General features: G+C 36.6%; 1 protein-coding gene across 1 annotated transcript in view; it reads left to right on the plus strand.

The window, feature by feature from the left end:
* Positions 1 to 12,770, plus strand: part of PEX13 (peroxisomal biogenesis factor 13) — a 35,197-nt gene extending 22,427 nt beyond the window's left edge. Inside the window, exons 3-4 of the mRNA XM_007125434.4 lie at positions 8,671 to 8,796; positions 11,578 to 12,770. Of these exons, the coding sequence (XP_007125496.1) occupies positions 8,671 to 8,796; positions 11,578 to 11,876 (425 nt within the window). The 3' untranslated portion in view covers positions 11,877 to 12,770. The remainder of the gene's footprint in view (positions 1 to 8,670; positions 8,797 to 11,577) is intronic.
* Positions 12,771 to 14,220: the final 1,450 nt, after the last annotated feature.

A 14,220-nucleotide genomic window follows, 5' to 3' on the forward strand; every position in this document is an offset into this window, starting at 1 on the left:
TATGAGTGTTGCTACTCCAGCTTTCTTTTGATTTCCATTTGCATGGAGTATCTTTTTCAGTCCCCTTACTTTCAGTCTGAATGTGTCCCTAGGTCTGAAGTGGGTCTCTTGTAGACAGTATATATATTGATCTTGTTTTTGTATCCATTCTGCAAGCCTGTGTCTTTTGTTTGGAGCATTTAATCCATTCACGTTTAAGGTAATTTTCGATATGTATGTTCTTATTACCATTTTCTTAATTGTTTTGGGCGTTTTTTTGTAGGTCCTTTTCTTCTCTTGTGTTTCCCACTTAGAGAAGTTTCTTTAGCATTTGTTGTAGAGCTGGTTTGGCGGTGCTGAATTCTTTTCGCTTTTGCTTGTCTGTAAAGCTTTTGATTTCTCCATTGAATCTGAATGAGATCCTTGCTGGGTAGAGTAATCTTGGTTTTAGGTTCTTCCCTTTCATCACTTTAAGTATATGCCACTCCCTTCTGGCTTGTAGAGTTTTTGCTGAGAAATGAGCTGTTAACCTTATGGGAGTTCCCTTGTATGTTATTTGTTGTTTTTCCCTTGCTGCTTTCAATTATTTTTCTTTGTCTTTAATTTTTGCCAATTTGATTACTGTGTGTCTCAGCTTGTTTCTCCTTGGGTTTATCCTGTATGGGACTCTCTGTGCTTCCTGGACTTGGGTGGCTGTTTCCTTTCCCACGTTAGGGAAGTTTTCGGCTATAATCTCTTCAAATATTTTCTCTGGTGCTTTCTCTCTCTCTTCTCCTTCTGGGACTTCTATACTGTGAACGTTGTTGCGTTTAATGTTGTCCCAGAGGTCTCTTAGGCTGTCTTCATTTCTTTTCATTCTTTTTTCTTTATTCTGTTCCACAGCAGTGAATTCCATCATTCTGTCTTCCAGGTCACTTATCTGTTCTTCTGCCTCAGTTATTCTGCTGTTGATACCTTCTAGTGTATTTTTCATTTCAGTTATTGTGTTGTTCATCTCTGTTTGTTTGTTCTTTAATTCTTCTAGATCTTTGTTAAACATTTCTTGCATCTTCTCGATCTTTGCCTCCATTCTTTTTCTGAGGTCCTGCATTATCTTCACTATCGTTAATCTGAATTCTTTTCCTGGAAGGTTGCCTATCTCCACTTCACTTAGTTGTTTTTCTGGGGTTTTATCTTGTTCCTTCATCTGGTACATAGCCCTCTGCCTTTTCATGTTGTCTATCTTTCTGTGAATGTTGTTTTTGTTTCACAGGCTGCAGAACTGTTGTTCCTCTTCCTTCCTATTGAGCCTTTTTTATATGCAAGACACTGTACTAAGTATTTTGTGTATTTTGCTCATTTAATTCTTACAACAATCCTAAGAGAAATTATCCTCATTTTACAAGTGATAAAACTGAGGTTCAGAGAAGTCTCTTGCTCAAGGTCACATCTTTAATAAGCCAGCACCAGAAACAAAACCAGGCATATTTTACTCTTAAGCCTCTACTCTGTCAACCAGTACAGAGTATTATCTCAGTTCAGAAGTGAAGCTGACATTTTTTGACTCTTCATATCCAGAAAGAAGTAGCATCTAAGTTAGATTTTCGTAAGATAGGTAACATTCCATCAGTTACATAGGAAAAAAAAAAAAGACTGAAGCAGATGGAGTAGCTTGAACAAAAGTATATAGGTAGGAAATATGAGATTTGTTCATCAGCTGTCCTATAGTATTGAATAGAAGGATATTAGGAAGTAAGGCTGAGAAATTAGATTGGAGCCTAGTAATGGAAGATCTTAATTTCCATGACAAGGCTTAATCTTCATTTAGTAAGGAAGGGATGGTTTTTTGGTTGTCTGCTTTTGTTTTTGTTTTTTAAAGCAGGCTTGTGACATACATATAAGCAGTGCTGTAAAGAGGTCAGTCTGTCTTAAGTGTTTAAAATAGGTCAGTGCAGGTTAACACAGGTTGAAATTGGATGGTAAGATTAATAAACAATTTTGGGTTATACTTACCATTGTATTCCCAAAAGCTAACAACCTGACCAGTATATCGAAGGTGCTTAATACATATTTATTAATTTAGGGACATCACTTATGAAGCTTTTGCATTTGAATGGCTGAGAAATAATGAAGACCTGAACTAGGGTATGTGAAAAGCAGCAAAGGTATAATAGACGTAACAGATTTAGTTACTAGCTAGATGGAGTACATAAAGGGAAAGGAGGAATTGAAATGCCCTAGACCTTTAAAATTGAGTTATGAGAGGGATAATGTTTTATTTGTTAACACATATTTGTTGAGTGCCTACTACATACCAGACACAGTTCTAGCATCTAGGGATATAGCAGTGAGTAAAACAGATTTTAAAAATTCCTGCCCTTGTGACTAGTGGGTAGAGACAGCAATAAACAACTAAGTCAAATATATAGTAAGTCACAAGGTAATAAGTGCCATAGGAAAGAAATAAAGCAGGGAAGAGTGTTGCAGAGTGCCAGTGGTAGGAAATGGGGTTACAGAGCTACACATAGGGAAGGCCTCTCTGAAGGAGATAAAGGGGGTAAGCTGTATGAGGGAACTGCTGGAGGCATAGGGAACAGCAGAACTGCGAAGTTATTTAAGTGGCAGTGTGCCTGGCATGTCACATGAACAACAGGAGGCCAGTACAAATGGAGCAAAGTCAGAGTACCAGGAGATGAAGGAGGGAAGAATACAGTGTGTAGATGGTATAAGCCTTGTAGACATTTTTAAGAACTTTGGCTTTTATTCTGAAATGCAAAGCCATGGCAGAATTTTGAGCAAAGGAGTGATATGATTTGACTTAGGTTTAAAAAAAAAATCTTTTCCCTGAGAATGGTTTTTAGGTAGAGCTAGGGCCAAAGAGACCAGTCTGGAAAATCAAGAGGCCGTTATAGTAATTAAAGTGGGAAATGATGGTGGCTTGGCTCTGGGTCGCAGGGATGCAGGTTCTGAGGTGGGTGACATTCTGGATATTTATTTGAAGGTAAAGTCAATAAAATAAATACAGAGAAATCACATGGAACAACTGGTTTGTGAATGATTATCATTCATTTCATTAGAGCTATATTGAGTTTGGTTGTGCCAGTGGGACATTCACATGGAACCTGAGAAAGTTTCAGAAAGCAGTTTAAAAGGCAGGAAAGGATCTTAGGAAAGAGGTGAAAAATGAAATATTTAAGAGTCATCCACATAAAAGTGAGAGTTGAAATAGTGTTAGTGGATGATATTACAGTGGTAGAGAAAAAGAGGACCTAAGATGGAAACTAGGAAGAGCAGAAGTAGAACTATGTGAATCCTGTGTTATAGAAGTGAAGGTGAAAGGAGGAAATTTCAAGAAGGGGAAGGATGATGGCTGGTGTCAGATGCTGTAGTAAGATAAGATCGAGAATTGAAAAAAGATCATCAGATTTGGCAATTGGAGGTCATCAGCTCCAGCAAGCAGTTTTAGTAAAGGGGAGGAGACAGAAACCATGGAGGAGTATAAAGGGTATATAAAATCAGAAGGTGTGAAAAAAGAAAAGATTAACAATGAATGGAGGAAGAAAAATCAACAGACTGCTTGGGTAAGAGCAAGTTGATGTGGTAGTTTTCAATTTTTTTGTTGTGCTCTGTCTTTTATGAAGGGAAATCTGGGAATGTTTTTAGGCTGAAAGAAAGGAGTCTGTAGAGAAGGATTGATTGTCAAGGAGGGAGAAACAGGAGTCAAAAGATGAAGCCTCCTGTAAGAGGTGGGAGAAGATACGATCCAAGGCAGGTGAAAAGGAGGTCAAAGAGGGAGCAATGGGTAAAGATACTAAGAGATTTTTGAGGAAAAGTGGAACTGAGGAAGCTTAGGCCCTATGACTTCTTAGCTGCTTAGGACAGGGGTCAGCGAACGGTAACCTGTCAGCAAGATCTGCCTTGCTCCTGTCTTTGTACGGCCCACAAACTAAGAATGGTTTTTACAATAAAATCCAAAAGAATACTATTTGTGACATGTTAAAATTATATGTAATTCAAATATCTGTGTCCATTAGTAAAGTTTTATTAGAACACAGCCACATTCATTCATGTATGTATTGTTATGGCTACTTTTGTACTGAAAGACCAGAGTTGAGTAGTTTGTAACATAGAGATCCTATCTATGTTGGCACTCTCATTGCTTTGCACTTGTTCTGCACACTGCAGATCTCAGTAACATAACTTGGCAATGTGTTGAGTGCCACATGTATTGTTATACTGCAATATATATTTTTATTATGAGTACATACATGCTACACAAAAGAAGAGTGAAGTGGACTTTGAAGGTCACACTTTTAAGGCACAGTATAGTCTGGATTATTTTGTTACTGAATTAGGTGGTAAACCATTATTACATTTATTATGCAGTGACAACATAGCTATGTTAAAGGATTACAATATATTGCGTTGGCCAAAAAGGTCCTTTGGTTTTTGTTGTGTTTTTAAATTTTTATTTATTTATTTTGGCCGCATTGGGTCTTTGTTGCTGCGTGCAGGCTTTCTCTAGTTGCGGTGAGCGGAGGCTACTCTTCGTTGTGGTGCACGTGCTTCTCACTGCTGTGGCTTCTCATTGAGGAGCCCAGGCTCTAGGCGCATGGGCTTCTGTAGTTGTGGCATGTGGGCTCAGTAGTTGTGGCTTGTGGGCTCTAGAGCCCAGGCGCAGTAGTTGTGGCACACGGGCTTAGTTGCTCCGCGGCATGTGGGATCTTCCCGGACCAGGGCTTGAGCCTGTGTCCCCTGCATTGGCAGGCGGATTCTCAACCATTGCGCCACCAGGGAAGTCCTCCTTTGGTTTTTAAGTAAAAATAAAAGACACATTTTTCATTTTCAGCAAGAACTTTATTGAACAACATATTCACCATTTTGTTCCACTACCTTCTGCCATTTCTCAGGCAACTTCACAATTCCATCTTCCCAAAACTTTTTATCTTTTTGAGCAAAGAACTGTTCCAGGTACCTTTTACAGTCTGCCAGGGAATTGAAACTCTTTCCATTAAGAGAATTTTGTAAAGACTGAAATAAATGGAAATCTGAATGAAGGTGCCATGTCTGGTGAATACCATGGATAAATCAGAACTTCCCAGCCAAGCTCTAACAGCTTTTGCCTGGCCATCAAAGAAACATGTGGTCTTGCATTATCCTGATGGATGATTATGTGTTTTCTGTTGACTAATTCTGGACGATTTTCGTAGAGTGCTGCTTTTAGTTGGTCTAATTGGGAGCAGTACTTGTTGGAATTAATCTTTTGGTTTTCCGGAAGGAGCTCATAATAGAGGACTCCCTTCCAATCCCACGTTATGCACAACATCACTTTCTTTGGGTTTTTTTTTTCTTTTTTTAATATTTATTTATTTTTATTCGGTTGCACCGGGTCTTAGTTGCAGCTCACAGGCTCCTTAGTTGTGGCTCACCCACCCCTTAGTTGCAGCACATGGGGTCCTTAGTTGTGGCATGTGAACTCTTAGTTGTGGCAAGCATGTGGGATCTAGTTCCCTGACCAGGGATCAAACCCGGGCCCCCTGCATTGGGAGCGTGGAGTCTTCACCACCACACCACCAGAGAGGTCCCAACATCACCTTCTTTGGATGAAGACTGGCCTTTGGTGTGGTTGGTGGTGCTTCATTTCACATGCCCCACGATCTCTTCCGTTCCACATTATTGTACAGCATCCACTTTTCATCGCCCGTCATAATTTGTTTTAAAAACTGAACATTTTCATTAGGTTTAAGTAGAGAATCACATGTGGAAATATGGTCAAGAAGGTTTTTTTCACTTATTACATGGAACCCAAACATCAAAGCGATTAACATAACCAACCTGGTGCAAATGATTTTCAGCATTTGATTTGGGTATTTTGAGTATGTCAGCTATCTCCCGCGTGGTGTAACATTGATTGTTCTCAATTAATGTCTCAATTTGATGGCTGTCAACTTCAAGTGGTCTACCTGACCGTGGAGCATCATCCAGTGAGAAATCTCCAGCACGAAACTTCACAAACCACTTTTGACACGTTCGATCAGTCACAGCACCTTCTCCATACACTGCACAAATCTTTTTTTGCACTTCAGTTGTGTTTTTAACCTTTCTTGAAATAATAAAGCATAATATGCCGAAAATGTTGCTTTTTTCCTTCCATCCTCAGTATTAAAATGGCTACACAAAAATTCACCAATTTTGATAAGGTTTTTTTTTTTTTTTTGCTGATATAACAGCTGTCACAAAACAGTCTAACAAAATTGTTTCAAATGAAGTGAAAGACAACTAAGTACTACTAGAGCCATCTTACAGAAAATAACAAACTCTTTGGCCAACCCAGTACATCAACATTACCAGACTGGGCACTCATCACAATATTCCCAACTCACAGGAAGTCAACAGTCAGAAAAATTAGAAAATTTAAAATGGAATAGCTCATCATAGCAGAATTTCCTCACCCAAAAGGGGTCAGGGGAAGGAGCAAAGGAAGGGACTTCCCTGGTGGCGCAGTGGTTAAGAATCCTCCTGCCAATGCAGGGGACATGGGTTCAAGCCCTGGTCTGCGAAGATCCCACATGCCACAGAGCGACTAAGCCCGTGTGCCCCAACTACTGAGCCTGCGTTCTAGAGCCCGTGAGCCACAACGACTGAGCCCGTGTGCCACAACTACTGAAGCCTGCGTGCCCAGAGCCTGTGCTCCACAACAAGAGCAGCCACCACAATGAGTAGCCTGTGCACTGCAACAAAGAGTAGCCCCTGCTCGCCGCAACTAGAGAAAGCACTCATGCAGCAATGAAGACTCAACGCAGCCATAAACAAATAAATAAGCAAAAGAAGAAAAAATAAGCCTGCAACCAAAATAAGTTTCTGAGAGGCTCATTTGTCAGATTAGCGAGGAAATCTGTTTACCAGTGGTTATTGCAACAGCCAAGGAAGTGTGCCAGAGAAAGTAAACTTGTTTAAGACTGTTAACCTTTCAGGGAGAACAGTTTCTTAAAGAGTATTTGAAACATCATTTTAATAGTCATTTTAAAACAAGGCAGATGAGTTCAAATGGATTTACTTGGCTCATGATGACCCAGTAGATATTGTTACTGCTCAGTGGTTTATTGCAAGAGTCAGTGTTGAATTTGAAGTGGCTGAAGATGTAGCCTCTGAATAGTCTGCATGGAACAACTACAGACAAGAATATTTTCAAAGAATTTGGAAAAAACACTAATCTGCAAAGATGTGTTGTGACTGATGGTAAAAATTTGTGTGGAACAGAAAAAAGCTTAGTTGGACAAAATTTACAGAGTTTTGAAAATATAAGGTTTTTAAAGCCTGTAGTTCATTGTATTCTTCATCAGCAGGTACATTGCAGAAAATATTTGAATTTATCATGTGTTACTGAATTAGTAATGTCAAAGGTGAACTTCAGTCACCCTTGTGGACATAACTATTGTCAGTTCTGTGAATTTTTCTCAGAAGTAGAAGCTGAAGATCCTGACTTGCCCTACCACACAGCAGTTAGATGGCTGAGCAGTCAGTGGTTAAGTTTTATTACTCTTTTTGAGGGATCAAGGCCAAGACTGAAATTTTTCTGAAAAACAAGAACCACCATCAGCCACTCTTAGAAAACGCCTAATGGCTTTGGAAATCAGCTTTGCTGCAGATTTGGTAATCTTAATGAATTCAACCTAAAACTATAAGGCAGAATAGCAATTATATTGTGAAACTTACATTGGAGTGAAGTTATTTTGACAACAACTAATATTGTTTGAATCACAAGTAATGTCACACTGCTTTATACACCCCCCACCCAGGTTGTCAAAAGTTAAAGAAACAAGATTTCCCTTCCCACATAAATTTGCAGCAGATAGACTTTTCAAGATCAAACTACAATTCAGAAGTGTTTTTGGACCTCCATGCAAGTGCGAAGGAAATGTCCATATTTCAAAATCCGTTTAACTGCCGTTGAGGAGTTTCCATTTAGTCTTCATTTGGAAGTGATTAGTATCTAATGTAAGGACATGTTAAAGGTTAATATGGAAGGAATTTAACAGAATTCTACTCTATTCATCTTCTTAGGATGTATATGCTCAATTAAAACCACATGTTCAATGTATTGATATCAGAATTTGGCAATACATATCTATGTGAAAAAACATTTTCAAAATGAAATACCTCAAATCTCATTACAAATTAGCATTAACAGATGAATATTTGCAATTGATATTGATGATAGAAAACACTACCTTTGAACCCCAAATTAAGTAAAATATTATCCTATCCCAAAAAGATTCCATTCTTTGTAGTAGACCTATATTACAAAAAAAGAATTCAATTGTTATATTTTGAATTTTTCATAAAATTTATGGAAAATTTTTTTCTCTCTTTATATAAGAAACTACACAACATGTTCAATTTTGCCTCGTGGCCTGCAAAGCCTAAAATATTTACTATCAAAAATCTTTTTACTCTACAAAAAAATTGCTGACCCCTGGCTTAAAGTAAGGGAACTAGAATTTGGAGCTTAAAAAATAGGAAAAAGTTTATAACAGGTATCGTAATGAACATATTGTTGATTTTACGTAGTGTTAATTGTGGAATTTACTTTGGGGGGGGAGCTTTTCTCTTGGCAAATAAGTTTATACAGTTTGCAAAACAGCCACTGAAAGATCTTCTTTTTTTTTTAAGTTTTACTAACCTCATCTTAATTCTTAATTTGGTTTATAGACAATACCAACTGGGCAAGTGGTGAGGATGACCATGTAGTTGCTAGAGCAGAATATGATTTTGTTGCTGTATCCGAAGAAGAAATTTCTTTCCGTGCTGGTGATATGCTAAACTTAGCTCTCAAAGGTAACAAAACATGAATAAATTGGAATTATCTGTGCATTTTTAGAATTTGTAAATGTAATATTAAAAACTGCATTAAAGGATCTTGGTCACCGTTAGTTAACTCAGAAGTAGTTACTAGGATTTCTCTTTGTCAATGTAGACCTTCTAAATCTGGGGGAGTGGGAGAAAAATGTCCCAGCAGAGTTGTTCCAATAATATTTCACTGAGATAAGGAAAGATTTTGTTTATATAATCTCTTCTAAACTCAAAACACTTTTAATCACCACCCAAAAACATGAGGTAAGTGCTAAGTGTAACAAATCTAATAAACCAAAGTAATTGTCTAGCATCATCTAAGCATCCCTATTGGTCTTTTATTGCTGGGACTAGTATTGCTTTCTTTTTTACTTGAATAATGTTTACTTTAGAAACTTCAACATGAATATTTAGGAATTACTGTCATGACGTATTAAAGAACCTCAGCAAGAAATTTATAGGCATTCAGGTTAATTTTCAGATGAGGTCACTAATAGTTTTTAATGGCTCCAGACAAAATGGCCTTTTCCTCCACCTTTCCCCAGTAATGATCAGAATTTTTGTGGATTTACAAAAAAAAGATTTTTTGTGTATTTGTGGGGAGTCAGGTTTGCTATGAAAAGTCACATTTTGTTGGTAAAGATACTAGTAACAATAATAACAGCTGTCATTTATAGACTGCTTAATATGTACTAGGGGGAATTCCCTGGTGCTCCAGTGGTTAGGACTCCACGCTGTCACTGCCAAGGGCCCAGGTTCAATCTCTGGTTGGGGAACTAAGATCCCTCAAGCCATGGGGCGGCCAAAAAAAAGAAAAAAAAATGTACTAGGCACTGTACTTTACATATTTCATTTAAACCTTATAATAATGCTGTAAAGTGAGTACTGTTATTATCCTGTTTCTGGTTTACACATGAGGAAAGCGAGATTCAGAATGAGTAAATTGTCCAGTGTGTTGGAGCTGGACTATGAACCTAGGTTTATCTGACTTCAGAACCTGTATTTTTAACCACTTTGGCTGATTTCCATGTGATCTATGAACTTTTTTTTTTTTTTGCGGTACGCGGGCCCTCTCACCGTTGTGGCCTCTCCCGTTGCGGAGCACAGGCTCCGGACGCGCAGGCTCAGCGGCCATGGCTCACGGGCCCAGCCGCTCCGCGGCACGTGGGATCTTCCCGCACCGGGGCACGAACCCGTGTCCTCTGCATCGGCAGGCGGATTCTCAACCACTGCGCCACCAGGGAAGCCCCTCCATGTGATCTATTAATGGAAACTTCAGCCTTTTATTGGTGTTAGTCACTCTTTACATAAGGGAAAAATACCTTCAATGTTCAAATCATTAGTTTAATGTGTAAATAATTGAAAATTTTGGATCAAATTTGCTAAATCTCTGCCTCATCTCTTCACACACAAAACCTAGGCTTCCAAGAAAAATTTTTAAATAATAAAATAAAATGACACTTTTCAAAAATCCTGGCTTTTAGGTATTATATTCATGTTTCTCTTCTAGTGAAAATAGTAACTTACTATTTTAGATTTCAAAAGAATTATTTCTTTTTAAGATTTATTGTTAGAGGAAAATACAGATAATTAGTTTTAATAAATCTAATTAAAGAATAAAGATCAAATGTGGTTTCTTTCAACTAAATTATAATATTCCAGAAAAATTTTATATCTCAGATTATTCTTCAACTAATAGTGCCTTTTAACACTTTGGCTTTGCTTCATTGCTTTCCTCCATTGCTCAAGTAAAATATGTGTGGGCATTTAGAACAAAATCAGTCACAGACATGGTTAATTTAACTTTTTAAAAAAATTATTATAGAGTAGTATTAAACATGAAAATGTCATATTGTGCCTAAATTATAGTGTTGAACTAAAACTTAACAGTTAAACAGGTTTTTAAAGACATGGATAAAATAGGTGGGAGAATTACAAAATTGAATATTTAAATAATCTTTCCTACTTTAAGCTTAAGAGTATTGCCTTTAACTTTTTGTTATGTGGCTATAGGTAACTGAGGTCTTCAATTTTTGCCCACCTTGGATTAAAATTAACATTCACTGTCCTTCAGGATTATACATCACAATCATATAGAATGAATTTTATATTTCAGCCAAAAATATATAAAGAAAGCTGCCTTACATAAATGTATATATTTATTTTCTATACTTACCCCTAACTTATCCTATTGAGAAGTAATGAGATATTCATTCCTTAAATTTCAATTTAAAATATGAAAGACATTGATGTTAATTTTCATCTTTTTTTTTTTTTTTTGCGGTATGCGGGCCTCTCACTGTTGTGGCCTCTCCCGTTGCGGAGCACAGGCTCCGGACGCCCAGGCTCAGCGGCCATGGCTCACGGGCCCAGCCGCTCCGCGGCATGTGGGATCTTCCCGGACCGGGGCATGAACCCGTGTCCCCTGCATCGGCAGGCGGAGTCTCAACCACTGCGCCACCAGGGAAGCCCAGTTTTCATCTTTTGATAGAACTGAATCTTTTTACTCTATGAATGCACCAACTGATGTAAACTTCATGTTCTTCAAGGCTGAAAAAATATTTACTAAATATAAAAGTGTAGGTTATAAGAAGGGATCCTAGAATTAAACCTACTCATCTTGATTTTTTGAATATTCATGTACACTGTTTGTCTATGTACTTTATTATGTAAGTGTAACAGAAATTTTACTTAACATTTATTATCAATATTCTGTTGGACCCTCAAAGTATGTGATAATTACAAGGCTGTCTTTTCTTCCATCAGAACAGCAACCCAGAGTGCGTGGTTGGCTTCTGGCCAGTCTTGATGGTCAAACAACAGGACTTATACCTGCTAATTATGTCAAAATTCTTGGTAAAAGAAGAGGTAGAAAAACAGTGGAATCCAGTAAAATTTCCAAGCAGCAACAGTCTTTTACCAATACAACACTAATTAAAGGAGCAACAGCTGCTGATTCTTTGGATGAACAGGAAGCTGCCTTTGAATCTGTTTTTGTTGAAACTAATAAGGTTCCAGTTGCACTTGATTCCACTGGGAAAAATGGAGATAAACAAGATCTTTGATAACTTTCATGTTTACCTGCAGCTGAACTATACTTCAGAATACTTTTAAAAAATTTCTTCTTACAAAGAAATTAATCTTCAATCCAATGAAAACATTTGTTAATGGCTATTCCAGATGTTTTGCTGCTAGAAATTATTAAAGTTGTACACTAGTATGTTGGTCTAGTGACCTGGTTACATTTTACGAGTTGTTATTGGACCATGAGGATATTTGTTTTGCCTAGATTTTAAGATTATGGAGACTATCATTTTCATCTTATTTAAAACCCTGTGTTTATTGAAAGAATAAGATTCATGAACTATAGAATACACAGTTTGCTACAGTAGGGATCACTAATGCATTTTAAAATTCTAGATTAATTGACTTGGAATCCTCAGAAGTTGAGTGACAACATATAAATATCAGAACAGGCAAAAAGGCTAATTTTTCTACAACTTTAATTAAACAGAATAATAAAAATTTTCTGATGTGTATTACATCCAGTATTGGGTTTGCTTTAGGCAGTAGTAATATGTTTTCAGCCACTGACAATTGATACTTTTATCTTTTATTGTATTTTTAAAAAATTTATCTTGGAAAAGTCGCTAGAAGCATTGTGAAGGAAATGGTTCCGGGGTGACATATAGCCCTAATAGTTTTCCCTGCTAATAAAGAGGCTATAATTTATCTTTCTTACAGATTATTTCCATGTCTTCAGATGATCATATCCCTTTACAGTATGATTAGTTTTCATCCTGAGTGAATCAGAATACATATATGAAAGATTTACTTGGTTTTCCTCCAGCCAAGACTCAAGTCCTTTGAGTTTCCAACTCAGTTCTAGCTGCAACGATTTTAAATCTTTTCATAGATTCTCTGCTTCTACATAATATAATTAACTTTTTAAAATTCCATTTTCAGGCTGTTCTTTAAACATTGAGAGTGTGTCACATTGGGTACACATTTCTTTTAGGTTTGGTTTTTACTACTGAGGCTATAAATACAATGCTGAATTGCCATTTAGAATATGATAGTGCTATTTGACTTGTTTTTTGTTTAATAATGATTTTAAATCTAGTTAAATTTCAGAACACTGACTGTTTCCCCACAAAACTGGAAAATTCATGTACTTGCTGTGATCATACTACAAAAATAATAACTATCAGGAATACAGGGTACAAGAATACCCTGTATTCTTGTATATATTTACATATATAATATAAATATATTTACATATATTGTTGAAAACTTGGAATTATTTGATAAAGATTTTGATTTAGTATTTTTATCTTTCTTCTTACAGACTTTATATTCACCAAGTAAGTAATTCTAGAACAGTTCAAACTAAAACATTAGGAACCAAGTATGTGTATAATCAACATAGAATTTTACTAAAGACTTCTTGGGAATCTCTCTTTTGAGATAATATAATAAGTAATATATCATTTAAAATACAAATGTTGACCCCGTGCAGAAAAAGTAATAAGATAGTAAAATCTGTTTATCTTAGGCATATTTTTCTAACACCTGGTTCTTCAAACTTTCAAGTTAAGGAGATTGTTACTTATATATTATTTTCCATTTGTGTTCTACAGTTAGAGGTTCAGCTTTGTTTTTTAGAAAGTAATTTATGGAAATTTTGTTATTGAAACAATTTTTGATAAATTATTAAATTTGGCGTTGAGACATCTAAATTGAATATCAAAAGTGAAGTAGAGGTGAAATGTTGAGTTGGCGCTATTTAGATTAGAAAAGGTGGGTCTTTAAGATAGTACTTGTGATTGCTATTAAAGATGTATAGGGAGAAGAGTATAGTACAGAAAGAATGACAAAAATAATTTGACTTGGGACATCCCTGGTGGTCCAGTGGTTAAGACTCCGAGCTTCCAGTGCAGGGGGCACGGGTTCCATCCCTGATGGTCGGGGAACTAAGATCCCACGTGCCTGCATGGCATGACCAAAAAAAGAAAAAAATTGACTTTTCTTAGGGTGTTTTTGGTTATGTTTTGTTTGTTTGTTTTTGGTTAAGAATGCTAAATTGCAGTGTATGTTATCTGACTGGTAACTATTTGTGTCTGAAAATTCCTTTTCTATTAAGAATCTAGAAAAGGAATTTAGGACTAGAATAAGCAGAGAAATTTTGTAACCTTTTTTAGATGACTAAATGTAATGTTTAAGGCTCCAATATTGTTATTTTTAGGAACTTATTTAAGGACTGCTACTTTACAGAAATTACTAACTGAAACTAAAACACTTTCAATTAAATAAAATAATAAATCACAAGTTACAACAAGAAAACAGGTTTCATTTAAAATTTTTTTCTGATTGTAGTTTATCAGTGTAGAAAGGAAAAGGTAAGAGGAC

The sequence above is a fragment of the Physeter macrocephalus genome, chromosome 12 (genome assembly GCF_002837175.3).
Source record: "Physeter macrocephalus isolate SW-GA chromosome 12, ASM283717v5, whole genome shotgun sequence".
NCBI classification, from domain to species: domain Eukaryota; kingdom Metazoa; phylum Chordata; class Mammalia; order Artiodactyla; family Physeteridae; genus Physeter; species Physeter macrocephalus.